Below are 18,827 nucleotides of genomic sequence, written 5' to 3' on the forward strand. Positions count from 1 at the left end.
TTGAGATGCATAGACTGAATCTTGACATCTGTGTGTGCCTAAAAGAATGATTTTTTAAAACAACTTTTAAGAAATCCTTTATATTATATCAAAAATTCTGTCACCATTTTAAACACTTTTACTCAGGACATGCTTGCTAGCAACAAAGGATTCCATTCATTATGCTAAGATAAGCTAACGGCGACCCTGCCAAACTAAAACAATACATGCACTGGGACAAAACTGCATTTGCCCAATGCCCACCTATCTAAATGTAGGAAAGACGGTGAATAAGTCATATTTCAAAAAACGGTGGTGTGTTCCTTTAAGTCTGGAAAATCAAACATTACGTGGATCTGTAAATGTCTTACAGTATTTACTCTTTTCCAAAACCTAGTGAGAATAATTTTAAGCACCACAAAGTATGTCAGCAAAGTGAATAATCTAGATTGATAGAAAATATTCTGTTTCTATCTTTCTAATCTAAAATTATCGTTTCAGATCATAGAATCATTAATAATCCAACATCACATCTTATCTGAACCATCTGTAACTTACGCCATCCAACATTCAACATCCAATAATTTTATACTTCTACACTTTAAAGTATTTTTATTTTCTACCACTGTGATTTTCAGGTGCTGAAGGTCAATCAGATGATCTGGAGTGTTTGAGGATTGTGCTGATCGGGAAGACAGGAAATGGAAAGAGTGCAACAGGAAACACTATTCTGGGAAGAGAAGATTTTGTGAGTGAATTAAGCTCAGATTCAGTGACGACTGTTTGTGAGAAGGGAGTTGGTGAAGTTGATGGTCGATCAGTAGCTGTTGTTGATACTCCAGGACTCTTTGACACAACGCTGACAAATGATCAAGTGGTGGAAGAAATAATGAAATGTATTTCACTGTTGTCACCTGGACCTCATGTGTTTGTCATTGTGGTGAGTTTGGGAAGATTCACCAGAGAAGAAGCAGACACTGTAGATTTGATAAAGAAGATCTTTGGCCAAAAATCTGCTCAGTTCAGCATCATTCTGTTCACTAGAGGAGACGATCTGAAGAATGAGTCCATACAAGATTATGTGAAGAGAAGTAACTCTGCAGAACTGAAGAAACTGATCATAGATTGTGGAAACAGATTCCTGGTGTTCAATAACAATGAAAAACAAGACAAAACTCAAGTGATTCAACTGTTAAACATGATAGAAGAAGTGAAAAACACTAATGAGGGACGACACTTCACTAACAGCATGTTTGAGGAGGCAGAGATGTCCATTAAAAGGAGTATGAAGGAAATAATGAGAGAGAGAGAAAGAGAAATTCAGTCTCCACATGAGACATTGGCAGTCAAATATGAGAAGGAAATTCAGGGACTAATGAAGAGACTTAAGAAAGAAAAACAAAGGGCAGATAAGGAAAGAATGGAAATGAAGAATCAAATAGAAAAAGACAGAGAAGAGAGAGATCAACAGAGAAGAGAGATAGAAGAGCTTCAAAGAGAAATGTTTTATTTGAAACATGAGAATGACTCAGAAATGAGAATGACTCAGATGAAATATAAAGATGAAGTCAGAAAACGAGCAGAAGAAATGAATGATTTCAGAGACAGAAAAAATAAGTGGAAGTTGGATCTAAAGGATAAGCTGGAGGAGCAAGAAGATCTATATGAATTACAGGAAGAACAGGAAAAGGTGATGAAGAGGAATACAAATAAAATAAAGCACTGTGTCATTATTTAATACATTTAAATGCTTGGATTTAACCCTTTAAACCTCACTGCAAAATCTTCAGTTTTAAATGAACACTTGTGTGTCCACACTAAAGAGTGTTGGAGTAACACAGAAGCAGTGTTGAAGTTAATGATATAATTCAGTGATTAATTAACTGATATTGAGCATTAGTGATGAACACCTGATGTTAACAAGCAGAATCACTGAAGGACAGAGGAACAACAAGAAGATAAAAAAGAGAAACACAAGAACTACAACTGACATCAGCCACAGAAGACATTATATCTCTGAAGATCTCCGCAGAGGAGGATTAAACAACTCTAAAACAATAGCATTAACAGCTTCACTTATTACTAACCAGATTGACTTAATTTATTTGTTTATACATCTACAGAAATTCCTATTGAGATTTAACAGAGGTTTAGATGTTGTTTTGTTTTATTTCGTTACCATTATGGAGATCAGTGTTTGCTTTAGTTGGGCTCTTGACCCTTTTTCAATGTGTTTTCAAGACACATTTGTTATGGCAGAAACAAAGCCAATAAAGATGAGATCAGATGTTGTTGGTTGACAAGTGTCGACTTTGAGCGCTGTTAATTCACAGTATATTCCTGTAGGCTACTTCTTCAAAAATGACAATATCACCCAGAATGCATTTTTCTACGGTTTATTGCTGTTTTAATGGAAAACAGCATGTTACTGTTAAAATTAGGCCGTTTTTTAACAGCAATTTTTTTACAGTGTACATACTGTCTAGCCAGGCAAAGTGAGCTTTTTTTTTGGAAAACCTGGATGATTGATGGTTTCATTAAACTTTCTGCACACTAGTGACAGGTTTTGTCTCCTTCTTCATAAACAACATCTAGAAGAATGTGACTGAGCAGCTCTGGTGGTAAAAATATAGAAAAACTACTTTAAAATATTAAAAATATTAAATAACTCTGTATGTAACTGTACATCAGCAAGGCCTCTTGTTGGGTCCATGGCTGGAATTTTACTTTGCATCTTTATAAAATTGTAAATGACAATTGGCAGTATTGTTTAAATATATATATGAAATTAAACTACATATTCCCACATTCACTAAGTTTTTAGAAGTGCATGAAAAGAAAAATAGGTGTAAAAAAACAAAAAAAAAACAAAAAAAAAAACATTTGTTCATGTGAACAAAGTAACATTTCATTTTCCAAGAAACTGCTGATTTGATTTATTTTTCAATCATTATGGGTTAGTCATTGAAGCCCTAATGTTTTTTCATTCTCATAATTTTCACCAGCCATGTTTTTAATATATTTTTTACTTATTTTAAACTGTTTAACATACCAGATTTGACTTCACACGTGCCTTCAACCTGAGCATCTTTTCTATGCCTTTTCTGATCTGTAGAAGACCTTGAGAGAGAGAGAGAGAGAGAGAGAGAGAGAGAGAGAGAGAGAGAGAGAGAGAGAGAGAGAGAGAGAGATACATTTGCAAAGTGCTAAATGTCATTGCATGAAATGTCATTACTTTAAATTTATATTAGAAATAACCCTGAGCCGTCCAGTAGCAGTAGACACCACTAAAGACGCTGTAAAAATATTAGCTCAAAGGGGAAACATTAATAATAATCCATAATTACCAATTATGATTAATTATTAATATTTGGGTCAGTTAATTAGATTAACTTTGAGGTAAGCCAAATTAATATTACAATCAATTAATCAGTTCCAATGAACTCTTCGATTATTCATTTATTCCAGGAAAAAATGATCTTTCAGGGTCACTGAAAAATTATTATTTATTATCGTGTACAGCAATTAGAGCATGTAACAGGATCAAAATCGTAAAAGGGACTTTGTATGCAAACAGAGGATCAGAAATCAAATTCATAATTGTGCACAAGGATTCACTTGGAGCTGCAGTTTAGGTCCGAGGACAAGAGCTAAGAGGGCCGGATCTTGGGGTCAGTGACTTTTAAAGCATGAAGATGGCACACCCATTTGGAGGTCTAAGATCCAATAAGAAGTGTCTTCCTTTGGAGGGAAAATGTCTTTTTTTATGACCTTGTTCAAGCATGCACATTTGCAATGGGTACTTTCATTGGGTGTTTAAGAGAAGAATCTTCAAGATTCTTATAATTCTAATGTGTCACAAAGTTAGCAAAATGTAATGTAAACTAACAAATTGGGGACGCAGATTGGAGTTTATAGAGACCAAATACGCCACACATCTGATTTTGGTAAACCATAGTATGCAACAAAGTCTGAAAATCATGAGGTGGGAGAATTAGATACATGTCTACACATTTCTCAAGAGGTTATACATAGAATACATAGGTTTATCTCTCCTTCTCAGCGAGAATTAAGTGAGAGTCCCATTTTGGTTGTATAATCAAATATATATCAAAGTATATACATAATAGTACCCAATCCAGTAAATCATTCACAAAATGTTCTGGAATGTATGTTAATTTCATGTTGGTCAGTTCATTGTTAAATGAATGCAGGAGAGTTCGTTTTGCAGATTGTTTCTGTCTTTCCATGGTCTCTCTCTTGCATTTGGCCTGCATTCTTTAACACCCATAAAACCTTATCTGATTGTTGTCCGGGTAACGGAGACCGTCTTGTAGGAGGATGGGATGCAGATCCCAGAGAAGTTTGAAAGTTTTTATGGTACATGTACCAAATAAGTGTGTCTGATCTGGTCTCAGTTGTTACAACGCTTCCTGGGCCGTCTTTGGAGCTGTGTCACTACACTGAGGAGCCAAAGGCACTGTCTGTTTCACTTTACACATATTCACCACCAAGGAGAAACCTTTCGACACGCCCGTTATTCCAAACTGCAGCTACATCTGTCTCACTTCTTATGATACACAGACATCATCAATACTCGACATACAAAACACTCAATAAATAATAATAACAGAACACAAAGAATAAAAAAACACAAAGTGCTAAAAGCAAAGAAAAATAAGTTCAGCAGCACAGATAAAACCAAAACTTGAATCAAGAAACACCACAGCCTAATCTATTCATGCCACACTGCATGCTGGGTAACTTTACCAAATGCACTGTAGAAATACAGTATGATTTTCCAAGAGTGCAGTTAGGTACAAGAGAAGTCCTGTGGAATTACTGAGAAAGTCATGCAATTATTAACCAGGAATTTACTGTAATTTTAAATGTCTCGTAAAATTTTCATAAAATGTCGATTAGTAAAATGATCTTAACGTTCACTTTTATTATATGAAAGACTGAAAAATTTAAATAATTCTGTTCTGCTGTTTAAAGGTTGTGCCAGTCCCTGCGGTGAGAATACTTTCTTATCTCTGGTTAGGGATGGGCATTTAAAAATTTAATTGAATTAGTCTGAATGATGAAAACTTAATCTTAAAGTAAGATCTGGGGGTTCAAACATTCCGACACGCAAAATGATTTGCGCACGTGATTGGACAGAAAGCGAGGCTTCGTTTGTCATTGGTCACGTGATTTCTACGTGAACAAAACAAGCCTCGAAATGTGGCTTTTATGCTCGAGACAAGCTCCGACGCCTCGGTTCAAATGTCACATCACTATCTCTGGTCAGGTGCCCCTTGAGTCATGGGATCCTGTCCAACTTAAATTCCAGCTAATGTTTAAAACTTAGAGTTGAAGATTTATTTGTTCATGGTCTTGGTATTTAAGGGAAAGTGGCAGGACACTCATGTATAACGGAGTAGTATAAGCAAGTTATCTGAAGACCTTTTGATTTCTGTCTTTCACTGACTTGGCAAGTTGTATTGAAGTGGATAAATCTACACTTTTCTTCTTTCAGACGAATACAATCGAAGTTATATAAAAAAAAAATGTCCTGGCTCTTCCAAGCTTTATAATGGGAGTGCATGGGCACAAAGTCCATCAAAGTGCATCTATCCATCATAAAAGTGTCCCAAATGGCTCCGGGGGCTTATTAAAGGTCTTCTGAAGCGATGCGTTTGTGTAAGAAAAATATCCATATTTATAATGTTATAGACTAAAATAACTAGACGGCCATTCGCATCGATTTTAGAGCAAAAAACTCTTGACCATGAAGCTCAAATAATGACAAACATGGTTGCCCAGTCCTGTTTGTTTGAACCGCAAGAGGCGTCAAAGCTTCTGCAACTCATTCATACGTCATACATCATCAAGTGATGCTCTTTTGGCGTAAAGCCCAATTTATACTTCTGCGTTGAACTAACGTCATAGCTACATCATAGGCTGTGTGTAGCACGCGTACCATTCGGCGTACCCTGACGTGCAGAGGTGGGTAGTCCAGGGGTCAGAAAGTAGAAGTCCTTCCATATGTTTATTCCACCCATGAACTCAGTCAGATGATTTCTATCTCCTGCTGAAAAACTGATAATTAGCAAATCCAGGTGATTGGAACAAAATTCTGAGGAGGACTTTTACTTTCTGAACCTGGACTTTACACCTCTGAAGAGAACAGAAAAAGAGACGAGCAGAAACACAAGAACTACAACTGACTTCAGATTAGATTAGATATATACTTTATTTATCCCAAGGGAAATTCAAATATCCCAGTAGCATCCGAAAGAACATACGAAAAACATACATGCATGCTTTTAACCTATAAAAATAAAATTTTAATAAATTAACTTAACGTATAACACAGTAGCCATAAAATAAAAATAAAATGAACTTAACTTATAACATGGTAACCACAATAAACAAAAACTGTCAACAGTACAAGTTAAGATAGAGAGTGCAGAGGGAGGTAAAAATGATCAAATCAATTTGTCTATTGTCCACATTGCCCTGACTTAGAGCGGTTGTACAGTCTGATGGCCAGTGGGACGAAAGAGTTTTTAAGTCTGTTAGTGGAGCTGGGCTGGGACAGCAATCTGCCACTGAACACACTCCTCTGCCCGATGAAGGTGTTATGCAGAGGGTGGTGGGCGTTGTCCAGAATGGACAGCAGTTTGTCCAGGGTCCTTCTTTCTACCACTGTCACCAGAGAGTCCAGTTCTGAACCCACTACTGAGCCAACTCTCCTTACCAGTCTGTCCAGTCGACCAGCGTCTCTCTTCTTGCTGCTTCCTCCCCAACAAACTACAGCATAAAAGAGGACACTGGCCATCACAGACTGGTAAAACATCTGCAGTAGTTTTTTGCAGATGTTGAAGGACCCCAGCCTTCTCAGGAAATACAGACGTCTCTGCCCTTTCCTGCAGAGAGAGTCCATATTTGCTGTCCAATCCAGCTTGTCATCTAGTTGAAGCCCCAGATATTTATAGGTCCTGACCACCTCCACATCAACCCCCTCGATGGACACAGGCTGGAAATGTGGTTTCTTCCTTCTGAAGTCCACCACTATTTCCTTGGTCTTGGACGAGTTCAGCTGCAGATGATTGGTCCTGCACCACCTCACAAACTCCTAAACTAGGCTCCTATACTCCCCCTCCTGTTCATCCTTGATACAGCCAACTATCACAGTATCATCTGAGTATTTATGCATAAGGAAGAGCCCAGAGTTATACTGGAAGTCAGATGTATACAAGGTGAAGAGGACAGGAGAGAGCACAGTCCCCTGTGGTGCTCCGTTCCCAGCTAGAAATGTTTTGTTCTAAAAACGTTCTGAGAACATTACCATGAAGTTCTAATAATGTTTTCAGCGGGTAGTTTTATTTTGGTTCCCAGAATGTTCTCCTCAAACATACACAGCAAAAAAAAAAAACTCCAGTGATAAAAGTTAATGAGATAATTAAGTGAATAATTGAGTGATGAGTGAGCATTATTGAAGACACCTGATGTTAACAAGCAGAATCACTGAAGGAGAAAATCAAAATTTTAAGTCACCATTATTGTGATCCGTGTTTGTTTTAGTTGGGCTCTTGACCCTTACAATTTTAACTTTAGATTTTGTTTGGCTGTTGTAACTGAGTTATAACTCCCAGATAAACAAAGAGAAAAGGTGATCAGATGTTGTTGGTTATGTTTTGACATAATCATCATTTTACCTGAATCACAAAACTCATTTAGAGCCTAATCTCTGACTTAAATTTATATTGTTGATTACATCATGAAGTGATTCTACAACATAAGATCCAGAATTTTCTATTTATTCCAAAGAATTCCTTAAAAGTTGTTTTGATAAAAAAAAAAAAAAAAAATGTGTTTAGGCACAAACAGACATCAAGATTGAGTGTATGAATCTCAACAATGGTGACAAACGAAATATTTAATTAGGAAAAGGAAATTACTAAGACAATTCAGATAATAATTTATTCATAACGCAATGCATGATGGGAGCCATGAATGAGTTTTGATTGGTGGCACCCAGAATGCACTGCAACATGCTTTATTATTGTCACCATTGTTGAGATTCACAGGCTGAATCTTGATGTCTGTGTGTCTAAATAAAATCTTTTGAACAGAACTTTTAAGAAATATTTTGGATTCTATAGAAAATGCTACAAATCGTATGCTTTTAAGTCACCAGGCTGCTGCAATTAACAAGGAAAACCTAACTCTCTAAACATTAGTCCCCTGTTGTAAGTCGCTTTGGATAAAAGCATCTGCTAAATGACTGAGTGTGAATGAGTTTGGTGTTTCAGGTCAAATGATGATTACGTCAAAACATAACCAACACCACCTAATCACCTTTTATCTTTGTTCATCTGAGAGTTATAACTCAGATACAACAGCCAGACAAAATCTAAAGTTAGTAGATTAAGGGTCAAGAGCCCAACTAAAGCAAGCACTAATCACCATAATGGTAACTTAAAAATAGATTTTCTCCTTTGGTGATTCTGCTTGTTAACATCAGGTGTCTTCAATAATGGTCAATCATCACACAATTAATCACTTAATTATCTCATTCATTTTAACACTCTTCAGTGTTCCTTTAACACTCATATTTTAACACTTTAACCCTTTGAGTGTGGAGTCAAATAAATTCCCAGGAGAGTTAATTTAAGTTTTTGCTGTGTAGGATAACATTCTCTAAAAACATCCTCAAAATGTTACAGTTAAAAGTTATATCTTAGTTTACATTTAACCTTATAGAAACATTATTTGGAATGAGAAAACATCCTCAAAACATTCTTTGAACATTAAATTCAAATGTTTTCTTTAAAACATTAACCTAACTTGTAGGGAATGTTAGCCAACATTCTGAGAACGTTCCCTGCTAGCTGGGTTGCTGCTGACCACAGTGTCTGACATGCAGCCATTCAGTCTGACATACTGTGGTCTCTCTAGAGGTAGTCCGTAATCCATGTCACCAGGAGTGGGTCCACCCTCATCTCTGTCAGCTTGTCTCTCAACAGGAGTGGCCGGATGGTGTCGAAGGCGCTGGAGAAATTAAAAAAAGATATTCTCACAGCGCCCCTCTCCTTGTCCAGATGTGAGTAGGCCCTGTGGAGCAGATAGAGGATAGCATCCTCCATGCCCATCTTCTCCTGGTATCCAAACTGCAGTGGATCTTGTGCATGGTGAACCTGAGGTCTGAGGACATGGAGCAGCAACCTTTCGAAGGTCTTCATAATGTGTGATGTCAGTGCTACTGGTCTAAAGTCACCCGGCTCCCTGGGGTGTTTTTTCTTGGGAACCGGGATTAAACACGAGGTCTTGCAGACTCAGGTTAAAGACATGCTGGAGTGGCTCCCCCAGTTCAGCCGAACATGCTTTAAGCATCCTTGGACACACTCAGTCCGGGCCCACTGCTTTCCTTGGTCGGAGCCTCCTCAGCTCTCTGCTCACCTGATCCTTGGTAATGGTGATGGATAGGGGTGTTGAACTGTCCATATGTGTGGAGCGTGTGTGTGTGGTCCACAACCTGAGATGGTAATGGACATGGTGGTGACATTGGGGGAGGTGATGGACATGGGGATATGAAGGGTGCTGTCGCTAGTGGCGGTAGCTGGTGTATCAAATATGTTAAAAAACTGGTTAAGCTGATTTGCTCTCACAGCATCCCCATCTCTTATGATACTGCCCTTCTTCTTACAGTCTGTGATGGTTTCCATGCCATCCCAGACCTCCCTCATGTTATTACGCTGCAGCTTCTGTTCTACCTTACTTCTGTAGTCTTCCTTCGCCTCTCTCAGGTGGACCTTGAGTTCCCCCTGCTTAACCCTCTGAGGTCGGCAATCACGCTGGCGTGATTTGCTTGTTTTTTTTTTTATCAGTTCAAACGAGAGTCCAAATACTCTGTTGACTTTGATCTTACAAACCAGTTTCATACATCAATCTCTCCTGTTAACCCTCTGAGGTCTGAGCTGTTTTCTGGGCCTGGAGGTGGTCTGACATGCTCTGACATTTGTGTTTTTTTCTGTTACTAGTGACATTTTCATGGCTAAAGTCTAATTACACTGTATTCAGCACAAACTCTGCTACAATAATATATCAGCAGCATGTATGTAAAAGTTTGTAGTTTTGAGATAATGACATTTATGCGTGGTTTGTGAAAATACAAAAAAAAATTGTCACTGAAATAAGGCCATGAAACCCATACTGATTATTTCTTCACAAGACTTTTGAAAATTGTATGACGTAGCCTAGAATATTTGCTCCAAAACTATGTGAAAATCACCCTGACTGCTCATTCAGATAAGACAATATATTGATTTAAAATTTCTAAGACGTGTTTTGTGTGACAAAGCCATATTCGAAGAGGCGTGATCATCTCATGAATATGTAAGCCTTCAACACCTGAGAAAGACAAAGACACTCCCCTAACGGCCCTATTAGGAGCGATCAGGCCCTGTCATTCAGAGCAACCTTGCACAAAGAATGAGGAGATTTAAAAAAGAATGGCTTTTAGATTGTTTGGATTTATTTACAACACAACATAATCCAAAAATACACAACAAATGACAAAAGAGCACATTGAAAACAATGATCCAAAGACAGAGACCTTTGTGCCATTCCTAAAAACATTGTACATACCATTTCCAAGGTGTTTGATTTTCACTTTACCATGTTCATGTACAGAGACTCATGTGAATGTTGAAGTCAGCAGGACTCAGTTGCATCTGGTCCCTGAAGGAAAGAAAAAAGTGAACATACTGGTATCAAGAGAAACTAGGCCTGCACGATTTTGGGAATACATTTTAGAATCGCTTTTTAAAATTCACAGAATACACACACACACACACACACACACACACACACACACACACACACACACACACACACACACACACAAATGTTTCCAACAATATATAATATAAAGAACACCATATTTGTTGTGCCTTGTAGGCATAAGCTATGTGCAGTACTGCATAAAATAATTTTATTTTACAAAGCAGCCTATAAATCTTCCAAAAGATTTCAGTAACAATGCTAGAGAAAAATATATTGATTATCTTACGTTACTTCAAATGTTTCCATTCGTTATGATGATATGAAATGAGATAATAGTAAAAACATAAAGCCTAATGTTTGGTGCATTTTTCCTTTCAAACGCAATCGCGCTCCAAAATATGATACATTCAAACGCCATCGCGCTCCAAAATATTAAACATTATGGTTATACATATCTATGTTTGAGCAGATATCCACAAACAGTATTTAACAGTAAACACGGGTCTAAATAGTATAATATTCACCATATATCTAGCAACAGTTCAACTGCAATGTGAAGTTTATGCAACAATACCATAAACTAATAAGTAAGAATTTCTTACCTTACATCTTTCTTGTCTTCAAATGGCGTTCTTCTTCTTCTGATGTAAATCCAATGTAAGCTCACAGCGCGTCTTCCAAACTCGACGAAAAGCAGAGACTTGTGAAGTGTTTTGGTGTTTTGTGTTTGAGGTAACGAGGGCGTTCGCGTTGCATGTGGAGATTTGCATGTGAATCACTTTTGCGCGAGTGGGCGTGGCCGAATTAAAAGTAATTAGCAAGCGTTTGAGATACTGGACATCCTGTTGGTTTTATACAAATTACTTAAACAGAGAATATTTGTTTTCAGTTTGAATCCGATTATTTAAAAGTACACACTTAAATGTGTATAAAGGTATATGGCTCATAAATGTGTGAGAAGTATTCGCTGAGTTTTGTTTCAGTTCATAGACGTGCTCAAGAAAAAAAAATTCACCGCGACGGAGAGGCAGAACGCACACCCTGTTTATTTTCTTTATTTTACAAAAGCACAATGTTTTGATTTGATTGTAAGTGGACACATACAAAAGTAGAAATATCACAGATTCTTTTTTTATATTTCTTTTTTCTGTATAACCATAAATGACGGAGTAATTTAAGTTTATTGTACTACAATGTGAAGAAAATCCAGCAAAACGCGGGGGCGCGTTTTCCGACCTCAGAGGGTTAAGTGTGTATTATTTTTGTATATACTCACAATAAAAACAAAGTGTTGTGCTTTTTGCCAAATAAAGAAAAATAAACATGATGCGAGTTCTGCTTTCTCTCTGTCAGTGAAGTCAATTCTGAAACGCGTCCGAAAATTAACCATAACTCAGCGAATACTCAGTCAAACAGGCATACAGACACACAGGCATGAAGCTTGAATTCTCTTCTTTTAAATGAAGTATTTTTTATAAAAAAACAAATATTCTCAGTTTATGTAATCTGTAAGAAAAGAGCGAGATGTCAGTCGTTCTCATCTCATCTAATTATTTTTAATGTGACCCCGCCCACGGAGAGCGTGCGCTATTCAAACGCAAATGACAGAGGTAATCCAATCAAACCTGTGAACGCCCCCATATCAGCTCGAGAAAACACAAGTTTACTCAGATCATTACTTGTTTACACCATCTCGCAGCGCTGTGAGGAATAATAATAATGGAAAATGTACCTCAGAAGTGCGGGTATTTCGAGGAGCAAGGATCCGACTGAGCTGAGGAATACTCTAGTAAGTTTTTCAAGTGAATCGCGTTTCTGTTTGTGAATGAATGAACGGCAGAGATGCGCGCTGTTTACCACAGCTGGCAAAAAGACAGTTTAAATTTAAATCGCGTTTCTGTGTGTGAATGAATGATGATGTTATAGCATACTGTATTGCTATACTGAGATGAGTAAAAATCGACTGAAATATGTTGAAATATATAAATAATATATATATATATATATATATATATATATATATATATATATATATATTAATCTGCAAATTAACATTTATATGCCCTAATATTTCATAAAAACAACGTTACAGTCAGGCCAAATATGAAAGACAACATTTTGTTGACTAGATTTGGTTACAGTTTTTACTGCAGAATATACTGCCACATCAAATAAGCTTTTGTTTAGCAATTTCTGCTCATATGTTATATATATATATATATATATATATATATATATATATATATATATATATATATATATATATATATATATATATATATATATATATATATATATATAAAATACTATTTTTGTCAAAAATAAAGTCATCAACTAAGATGTTAGCTGTTCCAATGTTGGCTATATTCAAACTAATGAATACATATTATGATAAAATGTAGGCCTATAATCTTTTTTTTTTTACAAAGAAAGAGTACACTTGAAATACTGTTGAAATTGTAATTATTGTTGTAATTGTAACCTTTTTAATATAATAGCTAAACATTTACAAGATAGATGTAAGCAAAATCTTAAATGGTCAATATAAGTATTTTTCTAAATATATCTTTTGTCCTTGCATTGTGGCTCATTCAGTGTCACACCTGAATGAATGGCTCATTATGCAGAGTGGGTGGGACATTGTATTCTCAGGTGTAAACCACTCCTTGTTCACGCCCCCCTCGCATATTGGCTTTCCAAGCAAAACCTGTTTTACACAATTTAAATCAATGTATTGTTTTATGTGAACGATAAAGCAAGACTATTTTCACATAATTTTGAAGCCAGAACTCGAAGCGACAACATCATTAGTCAAAAGTCTTGTGGACAAATATTTAGTATGAGTTTTGTGGTCTTATTTCAGCAACTTTCATTTAAATTTTTTCCAATAACCACGCATAAACATTATTCTCTTAAAAATTCAAACATCTACATACATGATGCACACATATTATGGTAGCCCTGTTTGTGCTATATAGAGTGAATTTACACCTTTGTCATTAACATGTTTATAAATAACTGAAAAAAGCACAAATGTCAGGGCATGTCAAAACATCCCAAGGGCCCCAAAAACACCTTAGACCCCAGAGGGTTAAGCTCATTTCTGTCACCATCCTTGAATGCTTTCTTCTTCCTATTCAGGATGTCCTTGACATTACTGGTGATCCACGGCTTGTTATTGGAGAAGTAGCGTACAGTTCTAGTAAACTGTAAACAGGCAAAGTAAACTGCACTCCCTGAACATCCTGTCCGTCCTCATATATATTTAATATGCCGCAGCGGCCAACATTTCTCTGGCCGCGCCGCTCACGCTATGGAACCGGCAGGATTCAAGCGCGTCTCCCCCTGGAATTCTTAGTCGAGCCTGCCACTTATCAGCCAATCAAAAAAAGAAAGGGGCTACACAATAGCCAATCAGAAAATAGCACTATTGTATCTGGGTAAGATTTAACGCAACAACCAATGAAAAAAGAGCATATCCAGGAATTGTTCACTTGATTCTGCTACAGCATCGTCTTCCGAAGTTTCGTTCACAGAGGAAACCACCCCGAGCTCCGAGCATCACTTTGAGCACAGAGTAAGTCATGATCTCCTGTTTTAATGTTACAACAAACAACAGTGACAACTTGACTGCTGTTAGTGAATGTTTCCCAGATAATTAGCATCATTTTTTCATGAGTGTCTGTAACTTAGCCAACAGTTTTACAGCCTGTTCACTGACAACACCTGCTCAGAACAAGTAGTCTAGGCCTAGTCATATTTTCGTTATCACATGATGACTGACATAGTCACATTATAAACATCTCTCTCTCCAAATAGGCTTAATTTTATTAGCACTAAATAAATGAAAGTGTATTGCATAGTCGATGTTATACACTACAGGCCAAAAGTTTGGACACATTACTATTTTTAATGTTTTTGAAAGAAGTTTCTTCTGCTCATCAAGCCTGCATTTATTTGATCAAAAATACAGATTCTTTTTTAATATTGTGATATATTATTACAATTTAAAATAATTGGTTTTCAATTTATTATACTTTAAATGATCATTTATTTTATTTATATATTTTCAGGATCATTACTCCAGTCTTCAGTGTCACATGTGACATCCAGTCTATCACATGATCCTTTAGAAATCATTCTAATATTCTGATTTACTATGAGTGTTGCACAGACTGCTGCCTAATATATTTGATGAATAAAAGGTTAAAAAGAACTGCATTTATTCATAATAAAACAATATTTTCTAATAATATAAATCTTCTTTACTATCACTTTTCATCAATGTAACACATCCTTGCTGAATAAAAGTATTGATTTATTTCAAAAAAAGAATGAAAAAAATTACTGACCCCAAATTACTGACCAGTTATGTATATTGTTGTTACAAAAGATTTCTATTTTTAAAACATTTGCTTCTTTTTTTTTTTCTTTTTGTTTATCAAAGTATCCTAAAAAAGTATCACAGGTTATGAAAAAATATTAAGCAGCAGAACTGTTTCCAACTTTGATAATGAATCATCATATTAGAATGATTTATAAAGGATCACTGGATGTCACATGTGCCACTGAAGACTGGAGTAATGATCCTGAAAATTCAGCTTTGCATCACAGAAATAAATTATATTACAATTATTTTAAATTGTAATAATATATCACAATATTTCATTTTTTTCTGTATTTTTGATCAAATAAATGCAGGCTTGATGAGCAGAAGAAACTTCTTTCAAAAACATTAAAAATAGTAATGTGTCCAAACTTTTGGCCAGTAGTGTAGGTAACTTTATTTTTTATAATTATATCCTGGCCATGGAAAGATGTCAGGTAAAAAGCAATTAAGCATCCTCTCATTCGCCCTGAGAGGAAAGTCCCCTAAAAAGGCCAGGTTAGAGGATGCTGGCCCAGAGAAGGTAGCGAAAAGGGTATAGCCCATTAGAGGAGGAGACAGAGGAAGAGACGTGCAGGTGAAAGGCAACAAGTCCAAAAAGGCAACAAACACTTAAAATAAACTACACCAGTCATAATCTCTCTCTCTCTCTCTCTCTCTCTCTCTCTCTCTCTCTCTCTCTCTCTCTCTCTCTCTCTCTCTCTCTCTCACTCTCTCTCAAGGGGGGTCACTCTTGCCTGTCTTCAAAACTTGAGAGCCCTGATGATGGTTTTGGAGGATGGAGGAGACGACAGCTGTTCCGCAGTTGGATTAACTTTTTGTGCTCATGTTTGTTAAAACTGATTGATATAATATTGCTGGATCTCATGCTGCAGAAACGCAGGGTTTGTAATGTGAATTTATTAATGGAAAAACCCAATTGATTCAAAAGACATCAGTGATTCAGTCTATTTCATGATGATTATAAAACCATCATCACCTGATCTCATTTCACTTTAACTTTAAGATTGTATGAAAAATAAAATAAAATAAACTACAATGATGTTGAATAAACACAGCAAGGTCTTACTTATAAGTGAATCAGACTCCAGAGAGGACATTATTTATGAAACTATACTGCACCTTTATCTGCACTGGCCTACTTTTGTACATCATGCACTAATGTACAGTTAAATGTGTCTTTTTTATTCTTTCTAAATTGTTTGTTTATATTATACTCACATTTTTCTCTCTTCTTTAATTTTATTATGTGCTTCTTTTCACTTTACTATCCTACCTTACAGAAGTCATTTATTTATTTATTTAAACTATTTCTAAGCACTAATAATAATAATAATAATATAATAATAATGCATTTTATTTAATGGCGCCTTATCATAACACCCAAGGTCACCTCACAAGCAATATACAGGTCACTGCATAAGACAATACACACAACAAACAAGCCGCATATACAGATAAAGTGCATTAAAAAGACTCAATACAACATGTTATAAAAAAGCTTGTATAAAAAGATATGTCTTAAGATGCATTTTAAAAGTCAACAAGCAATCGCTATTACGAACATCAAGGGGAAGAGAGTTCCATAGGTGGGCGGCAGCATAACTGAAAGATCTGGCACCCATGGTAGTTAGTCGAATCCGAGGTACCACAAGAGAATTTGAAGATGAAGATCTGAGAGTACGTGAAGGAGTGTAAACATGGAGAAGTTGTGTAAGGTATTGGGGTGCAAGATTATGAAGTGCCTTATAAGTGAGTAGCAAGATCTTGAATTCAACTCTATACTTTACTGGAAGCCAGTGCAATTGCTGAAGAACTGGAGAAATGTGCTCAGTAGAAGGTGTTCTAGATAGAATACGAGCTGCAGAATTCTGAACCAATTGAAGCTTATGTAGCAATTTGGAGGGAACACCTGTGAGAAGAGCATTACAGTAGTCTATACGTGAAGTGACTAGTGCGTGAATGAGAACGGCAGTATTATTATTTGAAAGAAAGGGACGGAGGCGGTTAATATTACGCAAGTGGAAGTATGCAATCCGTGTGATATTATTAATTTGAGCTTCAAAGGATAGTGTGCTATCCATGATGACACCCAAACTTTTAACCTGTGAAGAAGGACAGATTGCAGTATTGTCAATGTACAAGGAAAGACTATTAGATTTAGACAAAACAGATCTAGTGCCAACAAGCAAAGCCTCAGTTTTGTTGCCATTTACCTTCAAGAAGTTAGCTGAAAGCCAATCTTTAATTTCAGCTAAACAGCTGGACAAAGATGGTGGTGGAAAAGAACCAGTGGGTTTGGCAGACAGGTAAAGTTGGGTGTCATCTGCATAACAGTGGAAATTAACACCATATTTCCTCAAAATACAACCAAGAGGGAGCATATAAATAATGAAAAGAAGCGGGCCCAAGACAGAACCCTGGGGAACACCAGTGGTGACTGTAGATGTTCTTGATCGAAAACCCTTTAATTGAATACGCTGACTGCGTCCAGATAGATATGTCCTAAACCAAGACAGAGCAGTGCCAGTAATACCAATAGAAGGTAACCTATCAAGAAGTATCTTATGTGAGACAGTATCAAAGGCAGCGCTCAAGTCTAGAAGGACAAGTATGGTTAAAAGCCCAGAGTCAGCTGCTAACAGTAGATCATTGGTTATTCTGACAAGAGCAGTCTCAGTGCTATGGTGGGGACGAAAGCCAGATTGAAATTGTTCATACAAGTTATTATTGGAAAGATGTTCATAAATTTGAATTGCTATACACTTTTCCACTACCTTAGAGATAAATGGTAAATTTGAAATTGGACGGAAATTATCAAAATTAGATGGATCACCCCCTGGTTTCTTAAGTATGGGAGTAATAATAGCAGATTTGAGATATGGAGGTACAGAACCAGAAACAAGTGAAGCATGAACAATTTTAGTAATCAATGGCGACAGGGCTGGTAAACAAGCTTTCACTAAAGGAGTTGGTAGAGGGTCTAACTGACAAGTCGAAGATTTAGATTTACCTATCAGACCCACTATCTCTGAAGTAGTTGGTAGTGTAAAGTTAGAGAAAACAGAGTGGGGAGGTGTGTGAGTGATAGACTGACAGGAGTCATTGTGAAGAGTACCAGTACATAATTGCTGATGTACATTTTCAACCTTAGAAGCAAAAAAAGTCAAAAAGCGATCACATAAGTCAGTGGAATACATATCAGATGGCAAAGAATCAGGTGGTTGCAGAATATTTTTTACCACCAAGAAAAGGGACCTGGAATTCCCATTGCTAACTCCAATTATGTTGGAGTAGTAATCAGATTTAGCCTTGGACAGTGCATTCTTATAATTTTGAATATGTTCAGCATACATTTCTTTATGAACAGTAAGGCCAGTACAACCGCTCTAACCTATGGCCTTTAGTTTTAAGTTCACGCAGTCCAGGTGTAAACCAAGGAGCTGAATGTACAAAAAAAAGTAGTACACCAAGACAAATTCCAAGTACATGTAAACCCACAGCACTGATTCTGAAAAGATGGTTAGAAATATACACTTTAAGTCTCAAAACATGAAGAACTAAGTACTTCAAAGTACAACTTATTTCCTGATGCTTATAAAGAGACAAGACGTAGGCCACTGACAGATAAAATAAAAACAGGATTATGATAGCTTTATGGTTTGTCTGATTTCTTCAAGCGTTA

General features: G+C 36.5%; 1 protein-coding gene across 1 annotated transcript in view; it reads left to right on the plus strand.

The window, feature by feature from the left end:
* The window catches only part of LOC309498394 (GTPase IMAP family member 8-like), a 31,123-nt gene extending 28,325 nt beyond the window's left edge, over window positions 1-2,798 (plus strand). The window contains exon 6 of the mRNA XM_082169104.1: window positions 618-2,798. Coding sequence (XP_082025230.1) covers window positions 618-1,717 — 1,100 coding nt within the window. The 3' untranslated portion in view covers window positions 1,718-2,798. The remainder of the gene's footprint in view (window positions 1-617) is intronic.
* Window positions 2,799-18,827: the final 16,029 nt, after the last annotated feature.

Source organism: Leuciscus leuciscus (assembly GCF_965113295.1).
Source record: "Leuciscus leuciscus genome assembly, chromosome: 1".
In the NCBI taxonomy this organism is placed as follows: Eukaryota; Metazoa; Chordata; class Actinopteri; order Cypriniformes; family Leuciscidae; genus Leuciscus; species Leuciscus leuciscus.